The 26,687-nt window shown below is 52.1% G+C and overlaps 1 protein-coding gene across 4 annotated transcripts in view; it reads right to left on the reverse strand.

Moving 5' to 3' along the window:
• Window positions 1-15,652: 15,652 nt before the first annotated feature.
• The window catches only part of TOR4A (torsin family 4 member A), an 11,433-nt gene continuing 398 nt past the window's right edge, over window positions 15,653-26,687 (reverse strand). The window contains exons 1-2 of one of the 4 annotated variants that reach the window (XM_026059755.1): window positions 24,743-24,853; window positions 15,653-18,584 (exon numbers count right to left, since the gene is read on the reverse strand). In XM_026059755.1, the coding sequence (XP_025915540.1) occupies window positions 16,974-18,545 (1,572 nt within the window). In that variant the 5' untranslated portion in view covers window positions 18,546-18,584; window positions 24,743-24,853 and the 3' untranslated portion in view covers window positions 15,653-16,973. Of the gene's footprint in view, window positions 18,585-20,845; window positions 21,068-24,742; window positions 24,854-26,687 lie in introns of those variants that run through there. The other 3 variants (XM_026059757.1, XM_026059756.1, XM_026059759.1) reach the window with 3 other exon arrangements.

Consider the following 26,687-nt stretch of genomic DNA (forward strand, 5'->3'; position numbering starts at 1 on the left):
CCATGTACCTCAGGACCCTGCCATGTTCCTGGGTCACCCCGTGTACCTCATGGCCCTGCTATGTTCGCATGCCATCACTGTGTACCCCATGATCCCAGATCACTGCCCAGGTTGCCACCACGTCCCCCAGAGCTCCCCAGGTAACCGCTGTGTCCCCAACACATCCTCGGTCACCGCCAGGGCTCTCCTCTCCGCAGAGCTCCCAGCTCCTGCCAACATCCCTGTTTCCCGGCTGGGCCAAGGCCAGCGTGGTCTGTGGCTGGTCTGGCACTTGGCGTCCGTTGGGCCACCACCAAAATGTTCTGGTGGTTAAAGGCTTCCTGCTGGCTCTGCAGATGGAGAAGAGGCTTTGTTGCAATGGTATTTCCCCCACGTGTCTGTTTTTAGCAAACTTGCTATCATTTCGGCTAGCTTTTGTGAAGATGTCAATGAAGACTGGCACTTCCCTGGGGTTGTCCAGACACATAGCTAAGAAAAAGGAGAAAGCAAGGCAAGCAGAAAAATTCTCCTGAGCAGAGCATGGGAGAAAGTTTCATAATTTATTGTGGTACACAAAGAAAGGAAAGCACTGGTTACCAAGGAAAGAGTGTTCTCAAAAGAGATTTTCATTATATCAGGTGAAAATATAGCTAAAACGTTAGAGTAGTGACTAGCCAGACTGAGCTACATAGTCTTGTGATTTAAAGTATCGACCCACTTTTTGAAGATTCTGTTTAAGAGCAAAACCATGGTGAACTGAAGAACATTCCCTTGCTTCAGGAAGCAGAAGCGCTGGAAGTGCTGGGGTATTTTATAAGGATCCTGTGGTCCTTATAATCAAATATTCTGTCTTCAGTAAAGAATTTTCCCTCATTATTTGTTGTGTGAATAAACGCCTCCTTTAATCAGTTTTGAATTTCACAGCTTTTAGTTAGTTTTGTTCAATGGCCTTTTGCTCTAATGCTGTGAGGCGAGGAGARGTACGGATCCTGATAAATGTTCACTAGATTATTCATAGTTTTATAGATTTCTTATTACTTACCTTCTTTTTTGTCTTCTGTCTAAAGTCTTACCTACAGTATTCTTTTCAGGCTTCCCTTTATTAGGCATCCAATTGTGCTCATCCTACCTATAGCCCTCTGTTGTTCTACAATGTCCTTTTCGAAGAAATGAAGTTGTACAGCTCATAATATCTAAGCAAGGCAGTGTAACTGAACTGTGAAAAAGCATTTTAATATTTTCTGCACTATCTCCCATTCCTTCCATTGCACTCCTGAGACATCATCAATCCGACAGAAGGGATTAGACTGAGCCAGAGGGTGAATAATGTGTCTAATGAAAGCAGCTGTGTTTATAATTCCCCTGGCATGCCTCCGCATGGAACAACCTCAGTGCCCTCGGATCCCAGTGAAAAGAAGCGGTGCAGACTATACATTGAGCGGAGAGTCAAAAAGCTGCCACAGAGCTTTCTGGTACAGTGACAGAGACCGGATCTGTGCTAGTGCAGTTATAACAGATCTCCCCTTGAAAAAATACTGAGCAGCTCTGTGTCCAAACAGCAAGTGGCATGGGGACCTGGGAATCAAAAGGATGTTGATATTATAGCATCAGGTAAATATGGCAAAAGAGGTACCCTTTTAGCAGCATCTTTAGAGTACTGCAGCTCATATACCTTGGGAGAGGCAGAGAAACTTGAGTGTGCCTGGTCCCTTAGGATAATTCTATACTACTAAATGAAGCAGCTCCTGGGAACATTGCTGGATACAAGAATGGGATCATCTGTAATGATAAACTGCCAGAATGGTCCCTGGCGCATGTTTAGTGTAGCACAATCATCACTCTCCACAGTCGTTCCTCAGCAAGACTTGGGAGCAGGAATGTTTGCAGGGACTGCTCCCATTATGCATCCAGGCGCAGTTTACTTTGGAGGTGAAGCAATTTTGCCAGCAGAGACTTGTGCTGGAGCAAAGGACCCTGTTCCCAGCAGCAGGAAGGGGGAGCTGAGAACAGTGCAAAGAGACTTGGATAAGGAAAGAGGTTGGAGGAAGCGGAGACAGGGGTAGTACGAAGGGGTTGGGGCTGTAGTGTGGATTGGGAAGGTGCAAGGGGCTCCCCTCACCTGCAGAAAAGGCAGTTACTACCAGGAGCCACAACCCCTGCTTGGGGCTGGGCATGCAAGTACAGGACTGGGCCCTGACTTGTCCCAGCTACAGAGCCTGCCTGGATATGTCACTCTGCAGACTGCAGCATAGTGCAGACACGTTACCCCTCCGGGGCACCGCAGAGCTCCTGAAGCTGCCCTCATAGGTTGCCTCATCCCCAGCCCCCTGGCTGGAGCTACCTACTTCTGAACTGCCCTAGCGATGCACAGGCCTCGGAATAGCTATGAGAGGGCTGGGTGAAGGATGGCTGCACAGCAGGACATGCACCACCATGCCAGGGATGTGTGCTCCTAGCAGTCTCCTTCACTTCTGCTATTGGTCTGAGCTGGTTCTGTCCATGTTGCATCAAGCCAAAAGAAAGTGTTGCAGCAAACGGGAATGCAAGAGATAAGAGCAGGGGCTGACCATGACGTGAAATGCTGGACTCTATGCAGTAGACTGARTGTAACGTTCCTTTTTGTATTTAGCTCATTCAAGTCATCAGGTCTGAAATGGATTTTCAGCAATTACATTGGCTTAGGCTGTAGATGTCTGGTTTGGAAGTTTGTTGAAGGTAGTCTCTGTTACATCTGCATCACCACATACCTCAGCTCACCATGCTGCGCCACATGGAACAACAAAATGTCCCACTCGTGAGACTCAGTAATGGGTTGGTTACATTTAAGGGGGTCTCCATATCCTTTTGCTGTGTTATGCCCTGACACGCAGGTTTATTTTTACAGGCTCTGTTTTCCCACCACATCAGCCTTCTGCAAGGTACTGGCAGCATCTTCAGGATTTCTTGTTTATGCACCATTGCGGTTTAATATTTGGGTATCTGAAATGTTGCAGGTCACTGCTTTTGTGTGTCCTGCTCAAATTCTGTCTCTGCTGCCCTCTTGTGATGCCTTTCGGACATGCCAGGCTTCGGGAAAGTCCTTCCTCACCAAGTTTACCATCAGCTCTGAAAGATTTCAAATTCTCCCCCAGAATCGTTGAGAGACCATTTTATTTTCAACAGTCTTAACACTTCCATAGTTTTGCGAACTCCACATTCAGTAATTTCCTATGAACACATGTCTTCCCCTGCACGTCTTAAGGAATATAGAGCCCCTCTGAAGGACTGGTCCTGGATCACCACTCACAGAAATGATGTCCCAGCTGCTRCTTACTCTGTTCCACATTAAAAATAAACTCTTTTCCCCTGAGAGTTGCCTGTCTGTACAGGGACGGATTGCTCACTTATCCAGTTGAAATTAAGTAGCCAAATTTTGTTTGTGATTCAGCTTTTTCAGCTACATTTATTTCAAGATAAAAAAGGCAATTTGTAATTGCCACGCTGCAGCACCCTGCTCTTCTCCGTTTTGGCCTGCAGTGCTGTGCTTGATTTTTCCATAGCTCTTCTGAAATCACTGAGTGTGCGATCTGGCTTCCTTTCTATTCCTAGGTCACGTGTTCTGGGTCATTGCAAAACATTTGAGTTCTGCTCTTAGGAGGGTCTGAGGAACTAAATATCACCTCATTGCTCTTGCCATGAAAAAAAATGTGCTTTTTGAGACAAGTTGCTTGGTGAACAGCTGAGTAACACCAGCTGTCTGTGATGACATGGTGTGTAAAAGACTTGAATTAAGACCTGGGCAACTGGAACAGGTTGCCCACAGAGGTGGTAGAGTCTCCATCCTTGGACATTTTAGAAGTTCATCTTGACAAGACCCTGAGCAACCCGATAAAGCTTTGAAGTTGTTCTGCAGAGTGGGAGGTTGGACTAGTGACCAGAGGGGCACAGCTGGGCACTGCAAAGGTGTAGCATGGCCTTTTGGGTCTGATCTTCATCAGGGGAACCCTGATACCTGAGCACAGAGCATGGGCCATGGCTTGGAAAAGGGTTTCTGGGTGGCATTTCCCCAAGCCTGGGCTTCCCCGCAGGCTCTGCCCAGGGCACTGGAATGGGGGAAATCCTAAGGCAGACAGTACAGACTTCCTCAGGATACCTAAATTAGGGTAGCTGAATCCTAGCCTGAGGGACTGGGTGATAAAGCAGCCTGGGAAACTCAGTGTCAATAAACTCAGAATAGCACCCACTGAAAATCCTGGACTGTGCRTTTCCAGCAAGGGGCTTTGAGTGGTTCTTAGGCAATAGACCCCATAGCTGGACAAGGAGTGGAGGCAGGTCCTGAGCCAGATTGCTTTATGTCTGACTCACTAAGCATGCTCTTGTCTGGGAGGCAACAGCCCAGCTCTGCACACTGCTGTGTAGACCTCAGGCACCATCACATTTGCTCTGCTCAAAAAAACTGTTGACATGCTTCCCTGGACCAGTGGCAAATCCCACATCTCACACAGAGAACCCCAGGGCGCTGCTAAATTCCCAACAACCCCCTGAGAAACATAGAAATCCTAGAAGTGTTGGTTAGAAGGGACCTCTGAAGATCTCTAGTTCAACCTCCCCCTTGACCAGCCCTCTTTTTCCAGCAAGTCTTAAGCTTTCCTTTAGGAACCTCCCAACTTTTTCCCAGGAGGACATCTTACTCCAGTGCTGTGGTTCATGTTGCACCCCGTATCCCTGATCAGAGCTGTTGTGCCTGACCCGGATCTGTGAACCCTGTCCTGGTGCTGGGCTCCAGCATGTCGGTGTCCGAGTCCTGCTGTGGCTCTGACCCCACTGTTCTTGCTTGTTGGACAGTTTTATTTCCCCAAGTTGGTCAGCAGTATTCAGGGTGCAGTACAGTGGCGAACCTTAATTTTAAAATCTCAGTTAAAACGCACTGTGAAAGTTTGATCTTAGCAGTTTTATTCCTACAGTGTTACAGAGGGAGAACAGCATGCAGGATTTCTGAGCTCCCATTGCTTTGAGAGCTGAGCTACTGTCTTCTACTTTGTGAGAACTGACACTAAATTACAACATGCAAATGGAGGCACTAAAAGAAGTTATACAACAATGACAGGAAGGTAAACACAGTACAAACCCAACACACACGTGTAAATCTAATTCCTGCAGCCCTTTGTTACAGTCCTCTTGAAAACCTGATCTCAAATTGCAGTCTCAAAATGAATCAGCATTTAAAACTGCACAGCTCTTGCTGCAGCCCTGGGTTTTCTTGGATGCCTCTTCTGGCCACCACTGACCTCATGTCACCATCTGGAGTCCTCTTGTCCCCACTGAGGGGTGCAGGAGTTCACAGTCTGCCTCTGTGGCTGACGGTGCTCCAGCAGTTGATGTCCAAGAGCAGGACAGCTTTCCACCCACAGTTTAGTGCTCTGCATGGGAGAAACTGGTCAAGCAATGCCTGCAGAAGGCGTGCAGTTGTCTCCTTGCTTGTTGTGGCACATCTACTATGGTTTGCATGAGAGGCTGGTACCTGTAAGCTGATGAGAAAATAATTACTGGGACCTCTGAAACAGCGCCGTCTCTTCTGGAGCTGTTCGCTGCAGCCCTGAGCTGTGCAGCCGTCAGTGATGCTGGCACACAGCATGGATGGTGTCTAAGGCCCTTCTCCCCAGCCAATCTCTCTTGCTCAAGATCCTCAGTTAAGACTTGCATGAGAATAATGCCAGCAAAGAAGAGCAGCCACCGCTTGACTAAGTCTTTCTCCTGGCGTGGCAAATATTTTCTCACCCGGGCTGGGTACAGCACCCTCCTGGCTTTCCTGCTCCGCTTTGTTGGAAGGCCGGGAGGTTTTCCAGTAGTTCTGACAGCAAACATCGGTCTGGACAGACTTTCTGAATTGTTTTTCAGCAGATCTGTGCTGGAGAAAATATGTTCTCCCGTGTAAGACAGCATATCCTTAGCAGCCTGCAGGAATAGCTCTGAAAGCTGGGAGAATTCTATGGCAATGTCTCTTTGCTCAAAGATGATTTTAATTCAAAAAGCAGACTGATGAAATAATATTAAGAAATATTGCTAATAACAACTGCACTTTTATTCTTTCTTGTTCAAGCAAATAATGCAGAACCCCAGAGCTGAACTCCTGGAGTGATTTATATGTCTTTTGGAAAGCTCTTCTTTGATTTCTCTCCCTACTCCTACCTGCGCTATAAATACTTACTTTGATGAGTGAAGTTGTCATGGGAGGAGCTCGTCTGACTCACAAACCGCTCTGGAATGTCTCTACCCCCGGCACTAGTGTATCTGCCCACGGGCACTCGCTGCTAACTGTTCCAAATTTTCTCCTTCCCAGTTCTGCTCCCCTTTGTCACAAGACTTAGCTTCCAGACATTTCAGTGCTTTTGCCAGTGCATCCTTCATTAAAGTTCATGTATCTGCTCTAGAGAACAGAAGCTGAGTCTGAGGACAGGCACACTCTCACCTTCCTCCCATGCCTTCCCAACCCCTCTGCCAGTATCTCTTGCCTTGGATTTGGGATACTCCCCCCATTTCTGTTATGACCCTGTGCAATCTCAGCACTATGCCTCAGCAAACAGCCTCCTCAGCACTTGCTCTGGCAAGCTCAATCTCAGATATGCCCAGAAAAGGAAAAAACAACGCTTGTGTTCAAACTCTTYGTGTTTTATAATGACTAAACAGAGCCTGAAAGGGCAGAGTGCCCAAGAACCTGCTGGAGAATTCTCCAGCTCTTCCTGGGGTCTTTATCATGAAGTTAGAAAATTTAGCCGTTCCATCCTGTTTGTAAGTGTGGGGTACCTCACGCACTCACACCTGCGCCAAGCAGGTGGGAATGAAACATGGACTCCTGCAAAATATCTTTGACAGTCAATCAGGTCTGGATCTCTAATGAAAACCCAAAAATACCTTAGCTCCAGAGGGCCAGAGGACAGAAACTGCTGCTTCCAAAATCACCTGACCATTATCTCAGCAAAGTCAAATCATGACAAGGCAACTCCTAAAATGTAAGTAAGTGATTCAGGCAGTCTCTTTAGCCACCATCTCTTGTGGAAGCCGATCAGAGTGGAGTGAGGTGACACGTCCCTTAACTCCAACAGCTAAAGCTGTGTTCAGTGGCAGCATCCTAACTGCACTCCCTGCCAGACCTCTGCCTCCCTCGACCAGTGCAAAATCCTTGCAAAATCATCACACAGTGCCTAAACCATGCAAGTGGTTTAAAAGAAACACRCAATATGAAAATAATCTGTGAGGAGTGCTGCTGCTTTGCCCTGTGGTGTCTGTCCTTGGAACCACTCTGGTCCCAACATGTGAATGAGTCAGGTCAAGGATTAGTAATGAATCCTCCCACTCCSAGGCTATGGGTTGCAGGCTGGCTTGGCTCAGGCCAGAGGGGAAAGTCTCATAGGCAGCTGCCCAAACGAGGTGCCRGGTGCACCTGGATGTTGAAGGAATGTTGGATGTTAGAGGAAGGCCAAAATCAAATAGTCAGTATTACTGTTCAACCATGCTCTATATTTTAACCAGGCTCATATCCAAGGAGAGAGACAGATCAATCAAGTTTCTTGCAGGTCTGTCCCATCATATAAGCTGTTTCTGTCTCAGTGCAGATAACGGGCAGCTCCCAATGGACAGGAGTACATCTAGGCAGCTGGACACCAGCAGAAGTTGGCTCCAGCTCTGGCACCAATGGCATCGCCTTGTGTTAACTATCCAAAGATATCTCAGTGAAGTTTCACATCTTGTGTATCTAATGCATCTAATCCATCTCACCAGCACTATCCAGCATCTGGCTCTAGGGCATGAATAACAAYCCAGCCTCAAAATGAGCCCCAGGAATGGGGGTCTTTACTTGTAGGGACAAATCCTTTTCTTATTGACAATCATCATTRTCCATCAACTTATTATGACTACACAGGGATGTACTTGTAAGTCCCAGGTGAGCTTGTCAAAGCAGGTCACTGGATTCGCCTCAAATAAGAGCAATGAATCAGCACTGCAAGAAGCAGATCTTCCTGCCCACCAGGTGCAAGGAGAGAAAAAACATTTTGTTGAACTGGACCCAAAGAATTGAATTTCATCAACCCACTCTAATCCTTCATTGTATTTCACAGGGCCCGATGGATCCTCAAAGCCAAAAAAWAATCCCTGAATGCATCAGGACACTCTGTTCTCCTAGTGAGCTGCATTCAGAGATGGAGGCGCTGGACCTTTGGCATGAATGTGCAGTCTGAAGGGCCTCAGCATGCATCATGTGAGTAACAGAATCGGTGCAGAGAGGTTTTTGCAGCTGAAGATGGCAGAGCCCCAGCACTGATGAAGCTGAGGACACTGGGTCTTCTCATTCCAAAGTGCTCTACCAGRGTCTGACCTTGAGAGATCCAAGAATTGTAATGCTGTTTATGCTAAACAAGTTTACAGGGAGAGGTAGAAACTCTCATTACATCATCTGAAATAGTTGGAAAAACCCCAAGGTCTGAGGCAMACAAGCTTTTTTTTGTTGGAGAGATAAGCAACAACCTTGAAGCTAAGTACCAGCTTTTGCTCAAAGCAAAAGCTCAAAACTGATGTGTTAAGGCCCTAGCAGCAGCCAGTTCCCAGAGAGGGACCATAGGTAGGACAGGACCATGGTCCCATTTGYACCGGGCAGAACCTCGGTGGTACCCGCCCACAGCACGGGGCTCATCAGGAAGCCAGGCTCACACCTGAGATGCTGCAAACACTGGTCATGGAGAATCCGTGGCACCAGACTGGCTCAGCATCAGCTCTGAGGACCTCCCTGCCACCAGGTGAGCAGAAACAGTCCCAGTCCCATCTATCAGTCTGAAGAGAGCCGGTCACCAAATCATTGGCAAGTGCTTCTCTGTAGCTGAGGTGCAACCATTTCTTAGCAGCTTGGCTAAGAACTCGTGGGAGTGAGAGGGGCCCCCTTTGAGAGTGGCAACCACAAATGGTCCACGACCCAGAAACCTTGACCCTACAGGGGAGAATATATGAAATCAGCTCAGGAAGAGCTAGGTGGTTTCCTGTGATACATCAGAAACAGTATGCGATGGTAATGCCAGCTAGTGCTGGTTAACAGGGGTACATACCTGCCAGACCATGCTCCTTTGGCTACAGCCTCCAAAAATTTACCAGGAAACTGAGGACCATGTTGAGAAAATCTGGAAGCCAGGGAGGGCTATGTGGGAACGCGGTGCCAGCGTTTCCTGATTTYGGAAAGCTGCATCTTCAGCTCCTTTCATATCCACACACAGCTCTTGTTGTCAATTTGCTCAGGGAGTTTAAGGGGAAAATCATGCATTGCAGGAGTATCTTTCTCCAGGATTTTGAAATTTTTTTCCTTGTAAGAACAGGCAGGACACCACATGTGTCTGATTTGAGTGAAGGTGGATAACACAGCGCATTATAGGAGCAGGAGAGGGGAAAATGTAGAGGTGTAAACAGAGGTTTCAGTTGCAGTTAATGCTTTACCTTTTCTTTCATATATCACTTGTTGGCCACACAAATACCCATTTTGCACACATCTCACCGAAGTAAAAATGATCAAGACCTAACCCAAAGAAAGAGCTGTGCTGTGCAGGGGTCCAGTAAAGGAGGGGCTCTCCGCAGACTGAGTCCTTTATGCCACTTTGGGGAAGCTGGGGGGGGGTAGCTGGTGCTGACACCAAAAGCTAAAGGAGCCAAAAACCATGCAGAGCTGGTGAGACATCCCAGGCTGGAGCAGTGAGGCTGGGAGCCAGGGGTGGGAAGAGCATGACGGCAGTGTGTAACACAAGCAAAATCATCCCTGTTTTCCAGCATGAATGCTGAGAAGGGCAACAAAACTACCCTGGCTGGGATCGGTCCCTCCAGGCATATCCCTGGCGTAAAGCTCCAGCAGGGAGCATCATCTGGATGGACCCAGGTCTCCAGCTTCCCCAGTCCTGAGCTGCACCTAGGAAGATGCTATAAAAGCATGACAACCTCRTGGCACTCCTCAGATGCTGGGTCCTCTCTCAGCAGCTCCAATGAAGGCTGCTGGGTGAAGACAGCCATAAGGTTTCAGAGCAGGGTGCTTGGGGGTGGGATGTAGYGGTGGTGGCTTCCTTAGAAATGCCATCAGCAGCATGCTGACAGCTGAAGCTGTTGCACTGAGGAGTACAGAGAGCTGCAGTGGGCTGGAATAACCTGGGGTCCTGCAGAATCACAGAATCGCAGAAGGTTTGAAGTTGGAAGCCAGCTCAGATTTACTGGTGAGGAAGAGCTGTAGGTGTATCCTTGCCTCTGCTTGCCTCTTTCTTCAGAGTAGGAGGTTTCAAAGACYCTGCTGCAGTGGAAGTTTGGAGAATTTCAAGGTCCAAGAGATCCAAGGTTGGCCAAGTGTCTCCACTGCCACGGAGTGCTTTTCACAGGTCACTGAGCAAGAAAGAGGGAGGAAGAGGTGGGAAAAGGGGACACCCCTGGGCAGTCCAGCCACACACTACCAAGGTTTCACAGCTGCTTCCAGGCATATCAGAGAGGATGACACTGGGCTGTGCAGAGAGTCAAACCTGTCCCAGGGAGCTGCACAGGCTTCGCATGGCTCTGGGGACTGCAAGGCACCAATCCTCCTGCGGGAGCCAGAGCATAGGCCAAGGCACGGAGAAGGGTTTCCAGGTGGTGTTTCCCCATGCCTGGCTCCCTGGCAGGCTCTGCCCAGGGCACTGGGCTGGGGGAATCCCAGGCAGACTTAGTCAGACTTCCTCAGGATGTCTAAATTAGCATAGCTGAATCCCAGCCTGAGGGACTGGGTGATAAAACAGCCTGGGAAACTCAGTAAACTCAAAATAGCATCCACTGAAAAATCTGGATGGYGCCTGAGTGCATCTCTGCAATAAGCCCCATGTCAGATAAGGAGCAGAAGCAGATCCTGAGTCCCRCGCTGCAGAGCTCTGTCTGGGCACGGCAACCTGAAGGCCTCTGTGGCCCCATAGCTGTAGCAAGAAAGTATCAAGCCAAGGTGTGGGAAACCTGCCCCTTCCACAAGTGTTTCCTGGAGATAGCCACAAATCCTTTGATGTAGCTCTAGGTGTAGACTCCAATATCATATCTAATAACTAATAAAAAACAGAATTGATAACAGAAAAATGTCAAGGGGAAGTGAACAGGGTTCTGGATTAGAGTATGCCAAAGGGTTAATCATATGGCTAGTTTTAATGCTGACTGATTCCCTTTCCTTCTAGTTCATCCCACTTTGGAAATCAACCTGTTCTGGGAATTACTTGCTGAGTAATTACAACTGCGCTTACCCAGGCACACAATTTACAGATGCAGGTGCTTGAAACTTTGCACCTAAATCCAGGCATTTTAATAACAGAGACAAAATCCATGAYGCAGCCCAGCTCCCATAGTCCTGGGAAGCTGCATCTCAGCACTTTGCTAAGTGGGACTATGCAGATGCCTAATATTAGGTAATAGAATTAGATAAATTTTACTCAATCTTGACCCAGCACAGAGATCCTGAGGCAGAATTAGATCAGGGGAGGGGTCTGGGGCATGTCCTTGCCTGGTAAGTGTTTGAAAGGGAACTGGCTGACAAAGATAATTGCAGAGGGGCAGCAAAACATCTGGCAAATCGCTTCATTTGAGGTGTTTCCAAACCAGACTCATGCTCTACAGCTGTGCTGATGCCCGCCAGGGAGAGAGGTTATGTCGTGAGACATTTGACTAACTTTTCTTACAGAAGGGTAATGTTAAATTGGCGTGATCTCAGTACGTAGATTAAGCACTGCAAAGAAGACCAGTTGTGTGCTGGGCAGGAGAAAATTACAGCTGAGCTGTTGACAGGCACCAAGGGGTCACAGAAGATGGGCAGGAGGGCAGCTTGGCAGGCCACCGAGGCCAAGCCCATGGCTCTGGCTAGACCACTCTCCTGTGTCCCTAGGTTCAGCAGGGCAATTCTGCAGCCGCTCTACTCAGTCTGGTCTAGTGCTTCACTGCTACACCTACAACGGTTTCCTAAAGTTTAACCTAAATCTCACTTGCTGGAATYGACTCCGTGCCCTGCCCAGCAAACTGAGCACCGCTTTCTCCCTCCTACTAGTCTTTTCCATATTTGAAATCTCTTATCATGTTTCACCTGAAACTTTTCCCCAGGCTGCACAAACCCGCCTTCTTCCTCTGCTCGGAGCTCTCTTCTTGCAGGCGGGACGGCTCCCGCAGCTCGGCACCGAGGGCTCCCTCCCCAGCAGAGTGCCCAAATATGGCCACAGCGCTCCAGCGAGGCACTGCTCGCGCATTACTTCATTCTTTGTATATGCAACACACCTATTTATACATTTTAATGGCACGTTTGCCTTTCTCTCAGTCCCGTGATATTATTCCTCGTGTGGCGCGGGAGATCTGCCATCTCCCCAGGCCTGTTCTCCTTCCAGCCCTTTGCTCCCCGTCCTGGAATGTGCATTTGCTCACTCCAGCCTGAGCACTGCACTTTGCACTTGCACCCTCCTCAGCAGCACCTTCTTTCAGACCTTTTCTCTAATTTTTACAGAGCACTTTAAACTCTAAGCCTGTCTTCTGAGACACTTGMAAGCCCCCCAGCTTGCCATCACCTCCAAATTCAATAGGTAGGTCAGCTGCCAGCTCCATCCTCCCCATCATTCAYGAAAACATTGAATAGTATCTCTCCAGGGTCAGACCCCTGTAAAAGTCCTCCCAGTTCATCCCTACAGACTGATCACCAACAGTTAAGAGCCATTCTTTGAAGAACTTGTTATCCTGGCAAAGGAGGAAATTAGACTCTATGGACACAACTAAACTTCGAAAATGATGCTGGATGTTATTTCTCCCTTCTCTTCTACATGCCCACAGGTGAYATATTTGCTCCTGTATTTCCCCGGGAATGTAAGGTCTGTATTTCCCTGTGCCCACCTCCCCTTTCCGAGGAGAGGTGCTGTTTGTCTTCCCTCAGCTTTTCAGAGTCTTGCCCCATCTCTGTGCAGGCTCAAAGGCTGTTGCCAGCTGTGAGCCGGATGCAGACCATTTCTGCTGCACTCTCAGATGAATTTCGTCATTCACCAGCTATTGGAAAAGCTCTGACTCACCTGAGCTGTCCTTGATTTGGTCTCCCCTGTTGCAACCCATGTTCTTCCCCTGCTGTCACTGGTGTTAAAATTGCTAATCTGTTTAGTGAAGACTAAAGGGAAAAAAGCAATGAAGCACTTAACATTCTAGGGGTCACCRTTAGCTTTCCCTTCTCTGATGAAGAATCAGCTTCTTGCTAATAGTGTGTGYAGAGACTGTGCCCCAGGGACATGTGGACAGCAGTAGGAGCAGCCAGGCAGCATGCAGGAGCTCTYGGAGACCAGCACCCAGCAAAGCCTGCATGATATTGCAGTGCGTAATGGAGAGCAGCCCTGGTCTGGTGCCTTGTGCCACCACCGGAGCTTCCATCTTCCCATGAAAGAAAGCAAGCCCAGGCAGGACTTTTGGCCGTATGGCCAGGCTTGCCCAAGTCAGCCAGCACCCACCTCTGGAAACTGTTTTAGACAGGTTTGCTTGGATTAATGGAGCCAGCTCAGCTTGGCTCCTTTTCAGGAGCATTTAACTACAAACTTTTTCTCCTGGAGCTAGCTGAAATTAGCCAGAGCCCAGTCAGAAGGCGTGCGTGTGCAGGCTAGGACCTGAGCAACGTTCACRGAGAAACACAGGAAAACGAAGCCCAGGCTGTGCTCCCACGGGCCCCCGCCCTGGGCGAAGGAGGCAGCCGTGTCCCTGGTGCACAGGGGTGTCCTGGGACCCGTGGCCAGGTGCGTGCCCAGCCCACCCCAGCGGCTCCTAGCCCACGAGCTTGGTGGAGAGCTCGGCAAGCAGCTGCCGGGGTAGGGCCTTGCCGCGCAGCTCATGGGCTGGGCTCCTCTGCGCCATGGGCACGGGATGCCAGAGTGGCTCCGGCGGTCCCTCCATGGTGGGCTCTGGAGCTGTGTCGCAGAGCTCAGGGCAGCCAAGGTCTCACGGCTCAGCCAGAGAAACCTGCTGGCCTCCAGCCTTGTCGCAAGGAGCAGCTTTGCCTCACTCCTTATCCAGGCCTTGGGGATCCATGTTTGGCCTTGGGAATGAGCCCCGCCCCCCCCCCATGCTGTCCCCCCTCAGCACRGTCTCTTGATGTGGGTGAGACGAGCATGGGGCCCAGCCCCACAGCCCCGGGGGGGGAGCGGGATGGGAGCGGTTTCACCCAGCGTGTGGGCGCGAGGTGCGGCGATGGCTTAGCTGTGGGGCAGAGCTCGTGACTCAAAGACCTGAGGGGCCATCGCCGGCACCGGGAGGAGCAAGGATCACAGCCCGATGAAGGAGGGATGGGAAGCAGGGCAGCCGGGGGTGGGTCCGTGGCAGGGCTAGCACCACGCCGGCTGCATGCCCACTCTGGGGCATGTCATGGGCAAAACCACCCCAGCCAGTTTGCTCACACGCGCACGGCCCCAGGCTGCTGCCCCTCCTGCCTCCGCGGGGCCTCGCTCTGCCCTCGCACCAGCTCCGTGGCTCACGCCGCCTGCCAGGGCGGCTCACGCCACCCGGCCGGGAGTCACCAGGGCTGCCAGCAGCTCTAGACATTGCCCCAGTGTCCCAACACAGCATCCTGCTGGCCACCTCCTGCTCCTGCTGCTGGGTCCCCCCAGCGCAGCGTTTGCATGCTCTGCGAGATAGACACAGTTATTTCATATTTATTTTTATCCTCTTCCATCATTTTCATTCTCTCGCCATCATTAGCAGAGTAGCTGTTACCTCATCCTCACTATACACGTATTTGGAATCACTCCGTGTTTCCCCTAACGTAACTGCAAAAAATCATTTGGCTGAAGTACCATGCTGCATTCGGGATCCACATTACCCCAGTACGGAGTTACTCCTGGCAACCTCRCAAGCCTCAGGCAGCCAAGATCCCCGCAGACCCATGGTTGCTTGCCAAACCCTGAAATGCCCTTTCTGCATCTGTAGCACTGCTGTCAGCGTCACTGCCTGTCCTGACACCTGTGACCAAAAGCCATCTGCAGCCCAGCATGCCTGCTTCGGCGGGACCCCGAGGGCCCCTGTGTTACAGACACGCGCTGAGCTTGTGTAACGCCTCTGACAGCATTTTCAGTCCCAGACACAGGCAGCGTGGGCAGCTGGCTTTCAGCAGTGCCACACTGCACATTTTTTTGGATCTGGCCCTCCTCTCCCGTGCCTCTGCTTGCCATCGTCATACCCCGATGAGCTACCAATGAGCTCTTCAACATGCCCCATTCCCRGACAGGGATCCGACTGGCTAAGGGATCGCTTTGCCTTTCCGATGGGATCTTTGAAAATGCTGTAGTGCTCTCACTGATAGGGAACACACTCAGGACCTCTGGCCTCCTCAGCAAATACAGATTTCACTTAGGCAAGCTTGTATTATAGTGCGATTTCTTAGCAAGCTTATCTCCAGAAAATGGGGCTTAGGGAAAAATAAGGATAATTCCCTTCCTGACATTCCCTCAGCGAGTTCACAGGGAGGTGTTTAAGGTGGGGGAGTATGAAGTGTCTGAACGGGCAAAGGGCTCTGCTCTCCATGCTGTGCCCACACTACATTGATGTGGTCTGAAAGAAACACGCAGCAAAGCTCTAGCCCTTGCTCCCACCCCAAGATGCACAGCTGCATCAGTCTGGAAGAGAAATTTGGGAGGAAAACCACATTTCAGTCAAATGGAAGAAATGTACTTTGAAAGATTTAATTTGTGGATTTATTCCTCACAATAGCTCTGGAAGCAGAATTTTGTGATGGAAGTCTTTGGAGACTCATTATTAGAAAGAGGCAAATCAAACAACCAGTGCAAACATCCACAGGATTCATGTATATGGTAGTTCACAGCAAATTGTAGAAGGGGATCTAGGCACAAAAACAAAACCTGAAAAAGCAATGTCATAAATAACTGCTCAGTTTGCCTGCTCAAAACAAGGGCACGTGCTTTTTCAAAGGTGCTTCCAGGCAACATGCTCTCCCCTGGGTCTTGATGGTAAAGAACCTTTTTCGGCCTTGCAGGACTGGGAATAAGCCCAGGATTCGTGCTGTACTTGGCACAGACAGCCCAAATTGTCTTTTCCAGTGTGTATTGCTTGTTATCTGTCAGTTGCTATTTTGGGCTTTCTAGGTAATGAATGTGGTGAAGTGTACCCAGAAGCAAAAAGCAGAAGAGCTCTTAGGACAAGTTGCCACCACCAGACCCTAAACAATCCGGCAGTTATTTGTACACTAGCTGGCACACCTGAGCAGTTCTCAAGGCAAGCCCAAACAAACTTGCACAGTAGGGATCTCGCTGGAGGTGCCAAAGGTGAGCTAAGATATGAGCTCAGAAGAACTACAATTTAGGAATTAATCCAAGGACACAAAAGAGTTTCACAACAATGTGGTCACATAGGAACTGGAGAATGCAGAGCACTGACTGCCAGGGCATTTGGGTGACAAAAGAGCCACAGATTCTTCCAGATCTCCCAGATGTCCCCTTGGCTGTCAGCATTGCCTCTGCTCTGCAGAACCACCCACCTTGCACAAGACCAGCCAGGACCAACAAAAGTAAAAGGGTGAAGATGGTGAGGCCACAGAAGGAAGGATACAAGGCTCTGTGTACTGCTGAGACACTAAACCCAAATGCGTTACTATTTCCTCCTTCTGTTTATATTATCCCACAGCATCTGCTCTCATCTCACAAATCCTTCATGGCAAATATCCCAAACAAGCATGTGAGGAACAGACAAAGCACCCCCAAATTAATGGGAGGTTGCTTGGGCTTCATTGACCATGCCTCATTCACAGACCATTAGGAACGAGTGATGCATCTGRAGGAGAACAGAGCTCACACAGTAGAGGAGTCTGGGATGACTCATCACCTCGAATGCTCTTACAGTGTGTCCACTGGGACGGAATCAGAGCTGGCCTGAGAAAGGACACCACGACCATAGTCTGCTATAATGTACTCCTCTCTAAGACCAGAATTCTGCTAATCCTGAGAGCAGGATTTGGTCTCTGCAGTAAACCACTACAGTAAATTGACTTTGGCCACAACCTGCTTGCAGCCCGTTCTGGAGTACTGCTTGTCCCCCGTAGTGTAGTAACTGAGCTGACTGGCTAAATTTTCAATATGGTTCTGGTCAGGGTACAGCCCTTCCCTCCTCATCTCCTCTAGGAAGCAGTTTATGACGTGACTCTTCTCCAGAAGAACAAATGGGACGATGGCCGCAGACCTCCAGAGAGGGTGCACATGGATCAGTAAAGGCTGGATGATGTTCAGCAATTCTTCAATTCCCCTTTGCTGACGCAGAAGCTCAGTGGATGCATTCTGGATAACAAACTTTGTTATTTCATTACCTCCTATGTTGCTTATTAAAATGTAGATGGCATTGAGGAACTCATTGGTTTGATTGGGTTCGAAGAATCGGCTGAGAGTATCCAGCAGGACTGGAGACATGAGTTCAACCTCATCCAGAATAAACAATGGTATCTTCTCTTCTATTTCAGCTCTTGTAACCATGTCAGAAATCTTCTTAGACAAATCTATTTGGCAAGTAAAATCATTTACCCCATTTGGACAGTGATGCATCACAAAGTACTGAAGCACAAAGTCATTGTCCATAACAGAACGAAAATGTTTGGCCAACAGCCAGCCAACGTGGCTCTTCCCGACTCCTACTGGACCATTTAAAGAGATTACCAGAGGCTTGTTGTGTATGTGAGTAGCCAGATAGTCTTTCAGCAATTCCATAATACTTTCTACAGCAATGTTCTGTCCAAATACTTCCCGGTGCATCGTTTTCTCCAAACCATCTAGGTCATATTTTTGGAGGTTATCATCCAGGTTCTCAATAGCATTTAGAATCTGGAAGAAGATAATGACAATCAGCAAGAGAAGGCAGCGTTTTGCATTGCTCTTCTCCTCTGTTGGAAGATATTTTTTTGTTTTATCTGGATACAGGACTATCCTAGACTTCCTACGTTTCTTCTTCCGCCTGCATTTACTCATAGCATAATGGTCCACAGATGTGTCAAAGGTGAAGTATTGCGAATTTTCAAAGCTGCTCTGATTAAAGAAGGACATAGAAGAGCCATACAGGCTAGTTCGGTTCAGGGAAATCTGCCTTTGAAGCAGCTTCGTTTGGACCAGCTCTGAAGATTTTTCTCTAGGGAGCTCTAAAYGCAGACGACTTTTCTTTTGCATCCGGAATTGTCGTCGAAGGCGGATGATCGCCCGCAAGGGAGAAGAAATAGAAGAGATTTTCTTTGGAACATCAGAGATCTCAGCACAAGGTGCCTCTTCTTTTGCATCGCTCTCAGCACTGGGTGTCTCTCCTTCAGTATCGCTCTCAGTACTGGGTGTCTCTTCTTCCCCGTCACTCTCAGCACAAGGGACCTTTCCTTTTGCGTCACTCTCAGCACYGGGCACCTCTCCTTTCCCACAGCTCTCAGCACCGGGCACCTCCCCTTTTGCCTTGCTCTCAGCACTGGGCACCTCTCCTCCTGCATCGCTCTTGGCACAGGCCACCTCTCCTCCCGCATCCTCTATGGCAGAGGGCAGTTCTCCATCCACCTCAGCACAGGGCAGCTCTCCATCCATCTCGTTTGGTTCTTATAGCCCATTCACATTGTCTTCTCTCTGAAAACAAACAAAAAAGGATAATGTGAAATAAATCCTTGTAAGATCAGGAAGTAACTGATCACAGGGTATAAGGACCAGGCTACTTAACCTTTAGCAAAGAAAGGCTGAAACAAATCATGGTTGGAAACTGCAGCCAAATTAGAAAGATATGCCACCTTTCTAATAGACAGAAGGATTATCTGTAGTGATCATCCAAGGCAGAGACCTTCAGAYCAAAGCTAACTTTTTAGAAGATATTTTAAGCACGCAAAAGTTCCTGGGACTGGCATGGGGTAAATGGGTGAAATTGAAATGCTAGCTCCCGTCACAGGTGCTGCATGTTTCAAACCCTGGACTTGGCTGACTTGCTCAAAAAACACCAGGAGAACTGTGATGGGGCCCTCAAGGCTTATCAGCCCCCTGGTGCCCTGGCATCCACCCCAAAACTACCCAGTGACACCAAAACCAGTCAACATATTCAGCAAGAACCTGGGAAAGGGCTGAACAGTGGCATGAGACAAATTTGTTGTTGATATGAAGCTATTCAGGCCAGGAAGAGCAAGGGCAGACTGCGAACAAATGCAGGAGGGGGCATATGAATATCAGGGACTGGGAATGCGATGACAGATGAAATTCAGTGTAAATAAATGAAGTGATGCATATGAGAAAAGACAACCCTGGTTCCACATGCAGAAGGAAGGCTCAAAGCTGGCTCTCCCCCAGAGCAAGAGCCAGGGGATATGGTATATACTGCCATGAACATACCAGCTCAGCCCTCAGCAGCAATCAAAAAAGCAAAACCTATGTTAGGAGAGATTAGGAACAGAATAGAAAATGAAGTGGAAAACACTATTATGCCACTACATAAACCCCTGGTTTGCCCAAATACTGACTTGYGTGTGCAGTTTTCAGTCCTCATATGAGTAAGGTGAAAGCAGAACTAGAAAAGGTGCTGAGAACAGCGTTGGAGGACAAACGCTAGGGACCGGCCTCCAGGCAAAGAACGACTGAGCAACCAAGAGCCTTCAGCAGGGAAGAGGTGGCAGAAGAAGATACAACAAATCTACAAAATTATAAGTGGTGAGCAGGGATTGAGCGTTTTTCCTTTTCTAATACAAGAGCCAGACCATCAAGTGAAGCAAGGCACAAACCAAAAATAAGGATTTTTATTTTTTTTTAACAGGATGGTAGATAATCTGCAGACCTGCCTGCCTGGGGCTGCCGTGAATTCAAAGAGTCTGCACTGATYCAAGGGGAGACTGGGCGAGCATTTGGGGAGGGAAGTATTGGAGGTTACCAAACAGACAAACCACGTCAGGCTCCTGCCATCTCTAGGCAACTTGGGGAAGTATCCTACACRCTTGTCCTCTGCTTGCTCTCTAGGCAACCAAGCCCAGTCCTGCAAGAGGCAGGACACCAGGTAGATGGGCCCTTGGTCTGAACCAGAACTGCCATTCTTACTTCCTCATGTCTGCTAAATATAAGCAACACACAAAACCACACCTGTGCACCAGCATCCGCAYGCATGCATGTACATGCACACCCATAAGGAAACAGTCACTCCTATACCCATAAAGAGAGACCTTCCGGGGTGGGGATGTGTGCACGGGAGTAAGTTGCTGCGGAAAAACTCATTCCTTCAAGAATATGGCCAGTAGAGAATACACGTATGGATTATCATGGCATGGTATGTCCTTGGGGGCAATTTTTCCTGGGCTGGGCAAGTAGCCCGGCTGTGCAGACGGGTATGCCAGGCAGCCCCAGCCCGTGCCAGTCGCTGCCGGAGGGGAGGTGAAGGCAGCGGCTAGGCAGCAAGGACTCAGCAGTAAGAGCGACCACTCAGCCCTGCCTTGGCCCAGAGCTCCCCACATCTCACTACCAGGGCTGGAGCTCCTGTCACCACCAGCCGGAGCAGCAGGCTGGCTGGGGAGGGCAGCGCTTCCAGGATGAGGCAGGAGTTGGACCAGTTGTGGAGAACAGATGGGTTGTGCCCAAACCTGCCAGGCAGCGCATCCCTCTGGGTCAAGGAGCCCCACGGCAGCACCGGCTCCCCTGGCCAGGGCCCCGACCCCTGCGGTCCTTCCCTGCCCCTCGTGCCTACATGCCTGCTCGAGCCCCCTGACCACCCAGCCACACAAGATGCCCTGGCACATGCGGCAGCAAAGGTCTTCCTGACTCTGTCTGCTTCCCGCATTGCTGGAGCAAGGCCACGGAGGAAAGTGTGGGGACACGAGCATCCCAGGGAAGAGCCAGCTGTGGGGGGAAAGGCATGGACAAACCTCGGTCTGTGAACAAGGAGGAAGAGGAGAGGACAGACTCCAGCGGCAGGACGTGATGACAGGAGGAACAAACCTGGCAGGGAAGCCCCATAGGAGACAGCACGTCTCCAGGCCAGGACAAGCCCCAGTGGGTCCCAGCCRAGCAGCGCAGAACCCCACACGCAGCCGTTTCCACATGCCAAAACGCTGCTGCTGACAGCTCTGTCCCCTGCCTGGCACGGAGACTGTGACAGCAGAGCTGTGTCACGGTGGGAGGGCATTTCCCCGCCACCTCCGGCCGCGACAAGTGCTGACGCAAGGGGACGGTTAATTGCGGTGACGTTGCCAAGCCCAAGAGCAGGAACCGGGCAGCAGGGCAGGCAGTGCAATGAAAGCCGCTTTCATCAACCACCCGGGAAAGCGACCCCAGGTTTTGCCGAAAGCCCTGAGTCTCCGGGGAGGAGGAGGAGGAGGTCCCGGAAGGGTTTTTATTAACTCGTTTTGGCACAGCAGGAAGTGGCTAACCTGCCCGGCACTAGATTTCTTGCTCAGGCGAGGGTTTTACTTCCCCCACCGGGGGCCTGACTCACGAGTCTGCCYGTCAACACAAGGCACTGAGAGGGCGCCTGGTGGAAAGGCACGTAGAGTCCCCGGYGCTGGGAGAAGCTCCCAGCCGCCGCCTCGCTCCGTCTTGGCTCTTTTCCAGAGCCTCCAAGCTGCAAAACGTTCAGGCGCACTGAGCCGCGGCGTGAAATCCTTCAGCTCCCGTTTGCCCGCGCGGAAACCTGGCCGAGGCGAATGACTCCCCGAGCGCTAATTGCCGTGTGAGCAATGCCAAGGACCGCGGCGCAGGATTCAGCCTTGCCCGGAGCAGAACCAGCCGGACGGGATTCCTTCAAGCAGCTCTGGAGAGGGCGTGGGGCAGGCGGGATGGAGGCCACCGCCACCAGGGAGGCCGGCGTGGGACCCCCCGGCTCCCCCCCCGACAGTGTGGGGTTTCACACTTGCCTCTTCCCCAGCTCACAAGTTTCGCCTTGTTCRTGCTCCGCAGATACGTGAAGGCAACCAACTGGAGGTCTTTCCCGAAAGCTCGGGCCGGACTATCCGGATGACCTCGTTGCTACCTGCGGGGCTCTCGGGGAGCAGCCCCTGGGGCCGTGGGCACGCGAGCCGTGGGCTGGGGTGGGCTGTCGTCCCCGGGCAGTGGGATCGCTGGGTTTTGCCTGGGGACCGGCTCGACATCTGGAGCATAACACGCAGCTTCTGTCGAAACACATGGTTAACCTTTTCCAGGCCAAAAACAACACAGGTTCAGACAGGCCTGAGGAAACGTTAAGGGGAAGTGATGGAATTTTATGGGACGGGGTTGTTGCTGGCAGGAAAAAATGAGTGAGCGCAAATACTTCCCTGCGGATGCCGTTGTGCAACTTAATGCACTGCCCAGCTGCTGCTCTCTGGCCTGGAGGATGCAGGAAGCAGTCTAATACCGTCTGTGGTCCCCGAGCCCCCTTTCCCACCACCATCAGTGTCCGTGTGAGGAGCCCGGGCTCCGTGCAAGGGAAAACGGAGCGGACCGAGCTCTCATTAGCTAGGAGGTGCCCCGGGCCCAGGCTCCCAGAGCAGGATGCCGATCCCTCCGAGCCAAAGAGAAGGGAAGCTGAGGGGAGGGATCTAATCCTGTCTCCAACAACAGGTAAATAAATATGTCCAGTCATGCATGTAATAATCCTATTAATGCCGTGAGTCAGTTCCTAAAGCCCGGCGGTATTTACTCAGGACCTGAATTATTTTGTAAGAGCAGCCYTTACTTGCACGATGCCTGAAGAGGGACGAAGATGGTGGCGGCCGCTGAGTGAAGCRGAGCGGGTGGCCCGAGAGGCAACGCCAGCCCTGGGAAGCTGCAGTTTCAGCACCGCTATGGATGTCTGGGGAACGCAGCGAGGAAAAGCAGTAGAAATTCGGTCCTCAGCTTCACAAGTGCTCTTGTAAACATCATTAGTCACTTCTCTAGGACTAGTTTAAACATACTGCAGGAAAACTTGCACTTAGCTCTTGAAAATGGCCCTGAGAGAGCATTCAGATTTCCTCCTTTAAGTTTTCTCTTAGCATTTGTATTTATGTGTCACCCTACTCCTGCCAAAACAAAGTTTCCACAACAAATGGTCCTGTGTAGGCAGACGGAGACACACGCATCTGCCCGGGGCGGGAGCTGGGACGCGGGTCCCACGTYCCCCTGCTCCGCTGGCCGGGTGATGGGGCGGACTGAGGCCACCAACCCCGGAGCAGCACAGCGCGGGCGGCCGAGAAAGAGCCTGCAGGCAGATGCTGCGCGCGGCACGGCTTTACCCGCTTCCGACCTCCAAAAACTGCCTTCCAGCAGGCTGCATTCACAGGTAGAAGTATCCTGCTTACGTGACATGGGTCCAACACGTGAGCACTCATCCACTCGAAGCAGGTCCTGTCCCAAGACCAAGCCCCACCACGCCACATGGACCACAACTGCCCTGCTGAGGCACCATCTGCTTTTAAGGGCAACCCTGTGCTGACTTTACATATAGCTGAGCTCCTTTCCAAGCTGCCTTTCCTGCGGGGTGCAAGGGAAGGGGTTGCTCAGCTCGAGCACTGCCTGCATYGCTCAGGCCTGATGGGAGGGAAGACGGAAAGTTTGGCCGCAGACCCGTGGTTCGGGGTTGCATGCCAGCAMGGAGGCAAGCTCAGAGCTGGGAGGCATGTGTGCTGGCTGCGGCACGCCTCTCCCTTCGTTACCATCACGTTAATTAAGCTTACAGACACCGAAACAATGCGTTTTCTGAGGATGGCATCAGAAAGGAGGGAATTGCATCTAAAACTGCAATTTTTAGAGCCCCTCAAGGGGGAAAAAGGCGATTAGTAAAGCTACTGGGAAGGGAGATGCTTGAAAAATCCAAGGGCTGACAGCCGAAGCCCTCTGTCTAAAACTGAACATTTCTAGGGGGAAAAGCTAAGCAAAACCGTTCTTCCAGCTAGGGGAAGCAGATCCAAAACGCTGCAGCTGAAGCGAGTGGAAACACCGGATCTCGGGACAGCCCGATATCATCCCGAGCGCCGGCAAAGTGGCAGGCGCCCGCTGCCACTGCACGACCTCCCGCAACGCCCGCTAGCCGCGGGGCCGGGCTGCCCAGGGCGAGCAAGCACGCGGCTCCCGGACCAACCCACGCCGGGAAACCTCCGAATTACAGATCCGCGGGGGCTCTCCAGCTGGCAAACAAGCACATCTTCTCCAAAACACCTGGAGGTTTTGCRGTGTTTGCCCCGGGGGAAGTTTGGGGTGCGCAGGTGTTTCCGTTCACTGAAAGCACGGCGCGAGGGGGGGGAGCACAGGTGACACCAAAACCCACAAGCGACCGACCGCGAAAGCCTGCTTTCCGTCCAAACGCCCGCCAGACCCGCTTTCGGCACAAATTCCGCGCTGGGCCTCGGGACCCGTAGCAAGGGGGGGGGAAGCGAAGGGAGAGAGCGGTGGGAACGGAGACCACCGCGGGTGGGAGAGGGCCGCCGGGGCCTCGCTGTGGGACGGCAGCCGCGTGGCGGGGACGAGATGGCTGTGGAAAGCGGCAGAGGCGAGGGATGAGCAAGGCGGGACGGCAGTGGGGCCCTCACGCGACTCGGAGGTCGGCGATTTCGGGGAAGCGCTAGCAAGTGGGGGAAGAGCCGGCAGCATCCTGAAGGCTGGCAGTGCCGGGCCCCCGCAGGGCCTTCCCCGGAGCGACCCCCGCGGGCGCCTTCGCGGCGGCGAGGAAGCGGCTCCAGAAGGGCCAGGCCGGGGCCCACAGCGGGCACGAGGCCGAGCCGCGTTTCGGCAGAAGCAAAGCTCCGTGGTTTGGGGCGGGGGGCAGCCGGCGAGAGGCAGGCGACCGAGCGGAGCCCGAGCGCAGTTACCAGGAGCGTCCTCCTCGTCCTCCTCGTCCTCCTGGCCGGGCTGGGCCGTGGGCACCTTCTCCTCGCGCCGAGCAGAGCCGAGCGGAGCCTCCGCCGGGGACCGGCCGGCTGTCCCGCTACCACGCTCGCGCTCGTGTAAACCCCGGCGCCGAGAGGAAATGGCAAGGAGGAGTGGCCCGTGGCGGCACTTCCTTCTCCCCGGCGGCGGCGGCCTCCCGGCGGGGCCTGGCTCCAGCCCGCCCGGCGCTCCCGCCCCGCGCGCCGGCCCGGACGCAAGCCAGCTTCATCCGCGCTGCCGCGGCCGGCCGGGAGAACCGCGCGATGGTGGCTGGGCYCCGAGGTCGCTCAGGACGGGCGGACGGCTCCCGTCGGCCTTAAAGCCCCCCGAGCGCGCGGACAAACATCCCCAGCCTGCGGCGCGTAAGCGGCCCCGGAGCCCRTCACGGCCGCAGGCTGGTAAAGGTCGAGGCGGCGACGCCGCGCAAAGCCGTTATCGGCGCTGAAGTGGCCCCGAAACACGGGGAGCGGCGGCACGTGCCGAGACACCCCCCCGCAAAACTGCTTCTCCTACGAGATACGTTAAGGGAGAGGAAAAGGGAGACGCAGGGTTTTACACACCCAGCAGCGTTTGAATATTCCCGCAGCGGGAGCCGTGCGAAGGCCCACGCCGGCWGCCCCGCGGCCGCGGGCGGCTTCATTTGCATTTAGCCTTGTGCGTCCTCCCTGACGTCCCCTCCACGCTCTTCACCTGAGGTTGGCCAGGCCACGCTGCGGCCCAGCTGAGCTAGACTTCAAGGGCGTTTGGTGAAGGCTGGCCAGCCCCAAAGCCATCTCCTGTGACCCTCTCCTCTTCTAGGGCTCTCCGATTTCCGCATAAGCCGCAGGTGGAAACCCGCAGGCAGGGAGCTGGGACGCATCCATGCGATGCCTCGGGGAGAGCTGAAGCCTCAGAGCAAAGCATGGGGAAAAAAATCCTATTATCTGGGAAGTTTTGGGGTGGCACAGCCYGTGCGTGACCCCAATCTGGAGCCGCGTGCAGGCGGGAGGGCGATGAGACCCTGAGGTCTCTCCCTGTCCCCAGCAACCCCAAAGGTGGGAGAAGCTTCAGCAGAGGCATCTGCATCATGGATGTTCAAAGTCTCTCGCGCTCCCATCCCCAGTAATCGTTCCCATAACCAAAATGCCCGGCAGGAAACCCATCCRGAGCTCGTGGGTGAGCAGGGGCAGAGGCCAGGGCCGCCTTGGGCCATGTCCGGGCTCCCTCGGACACCTGCCCGGTGCGGCTGCCCCTGAAGGATGGCTGCTGCAGGCAGGGGGGGGATTTGCCTAGCAAATTCTTGCAGGTGCAGGAATTTCTGTGCGTCGCGAGGGGAAAGGAGCTCGGCCGGCAGATCGCCACCAGCGYGGTTGGGCTCCGAACTTCAGAGTAGCTGAAGGCAACCAGAAAGTTGGGCAGTAACGAGCCGGTGGACACCGTAGCGGGAGAGGGCAGGCCGCGGCGCACAGATGCTCAGCATCGAGAAAGACACCGCGTAAAAAACGAAGCGCAACGGGCCTCCCCCGAAGAGCAAGTTCAAGGAGCAAGAAGGTGCCAGGCGCCGCCTGAAGGCTCTTAGCAAACGCGGTGTCAGATAAAACGCGAGCCGCGATTCCAAAAGAAAAYGAAGGCGTCCAAAATACCCTGTGCATGACTCAGTGGGGAAGCTAAGGAGCGAGGCCTGATCGTGGCCTCACCACCGACCGGCCTCCAAAATCCCCACCTCAGCGGGCAGCAACCACCAAAAWAAAGGCCACTGCAGTGTCGAGCGTTATCAGGAAGGGAGGGAGGACAAGACACCGGGGGGCAGCAGGCGCTACCTGAAGCAGAGACGAAGAGGACGCTGAACGTTGACCGTGAAGCAGGGCTGGACGGTGGGGAGAAGACCGCAGAAGGCAGCCCCGCTCG

This window comes from Apteryx rowi, unplaced genomic scaffold (genome assembly GCF_003343035.1).
Source record: "Apteryx rowi isolate R43461 unplaced genomic scaffold, aptRow1 scaffold_16, whole genome shotgun sequence".
NCBI lineage: Eukaryota > Metazoa > Chordata > Aves > Apterygiformes > Apterygidae > Apteryx > Apteryx rowi.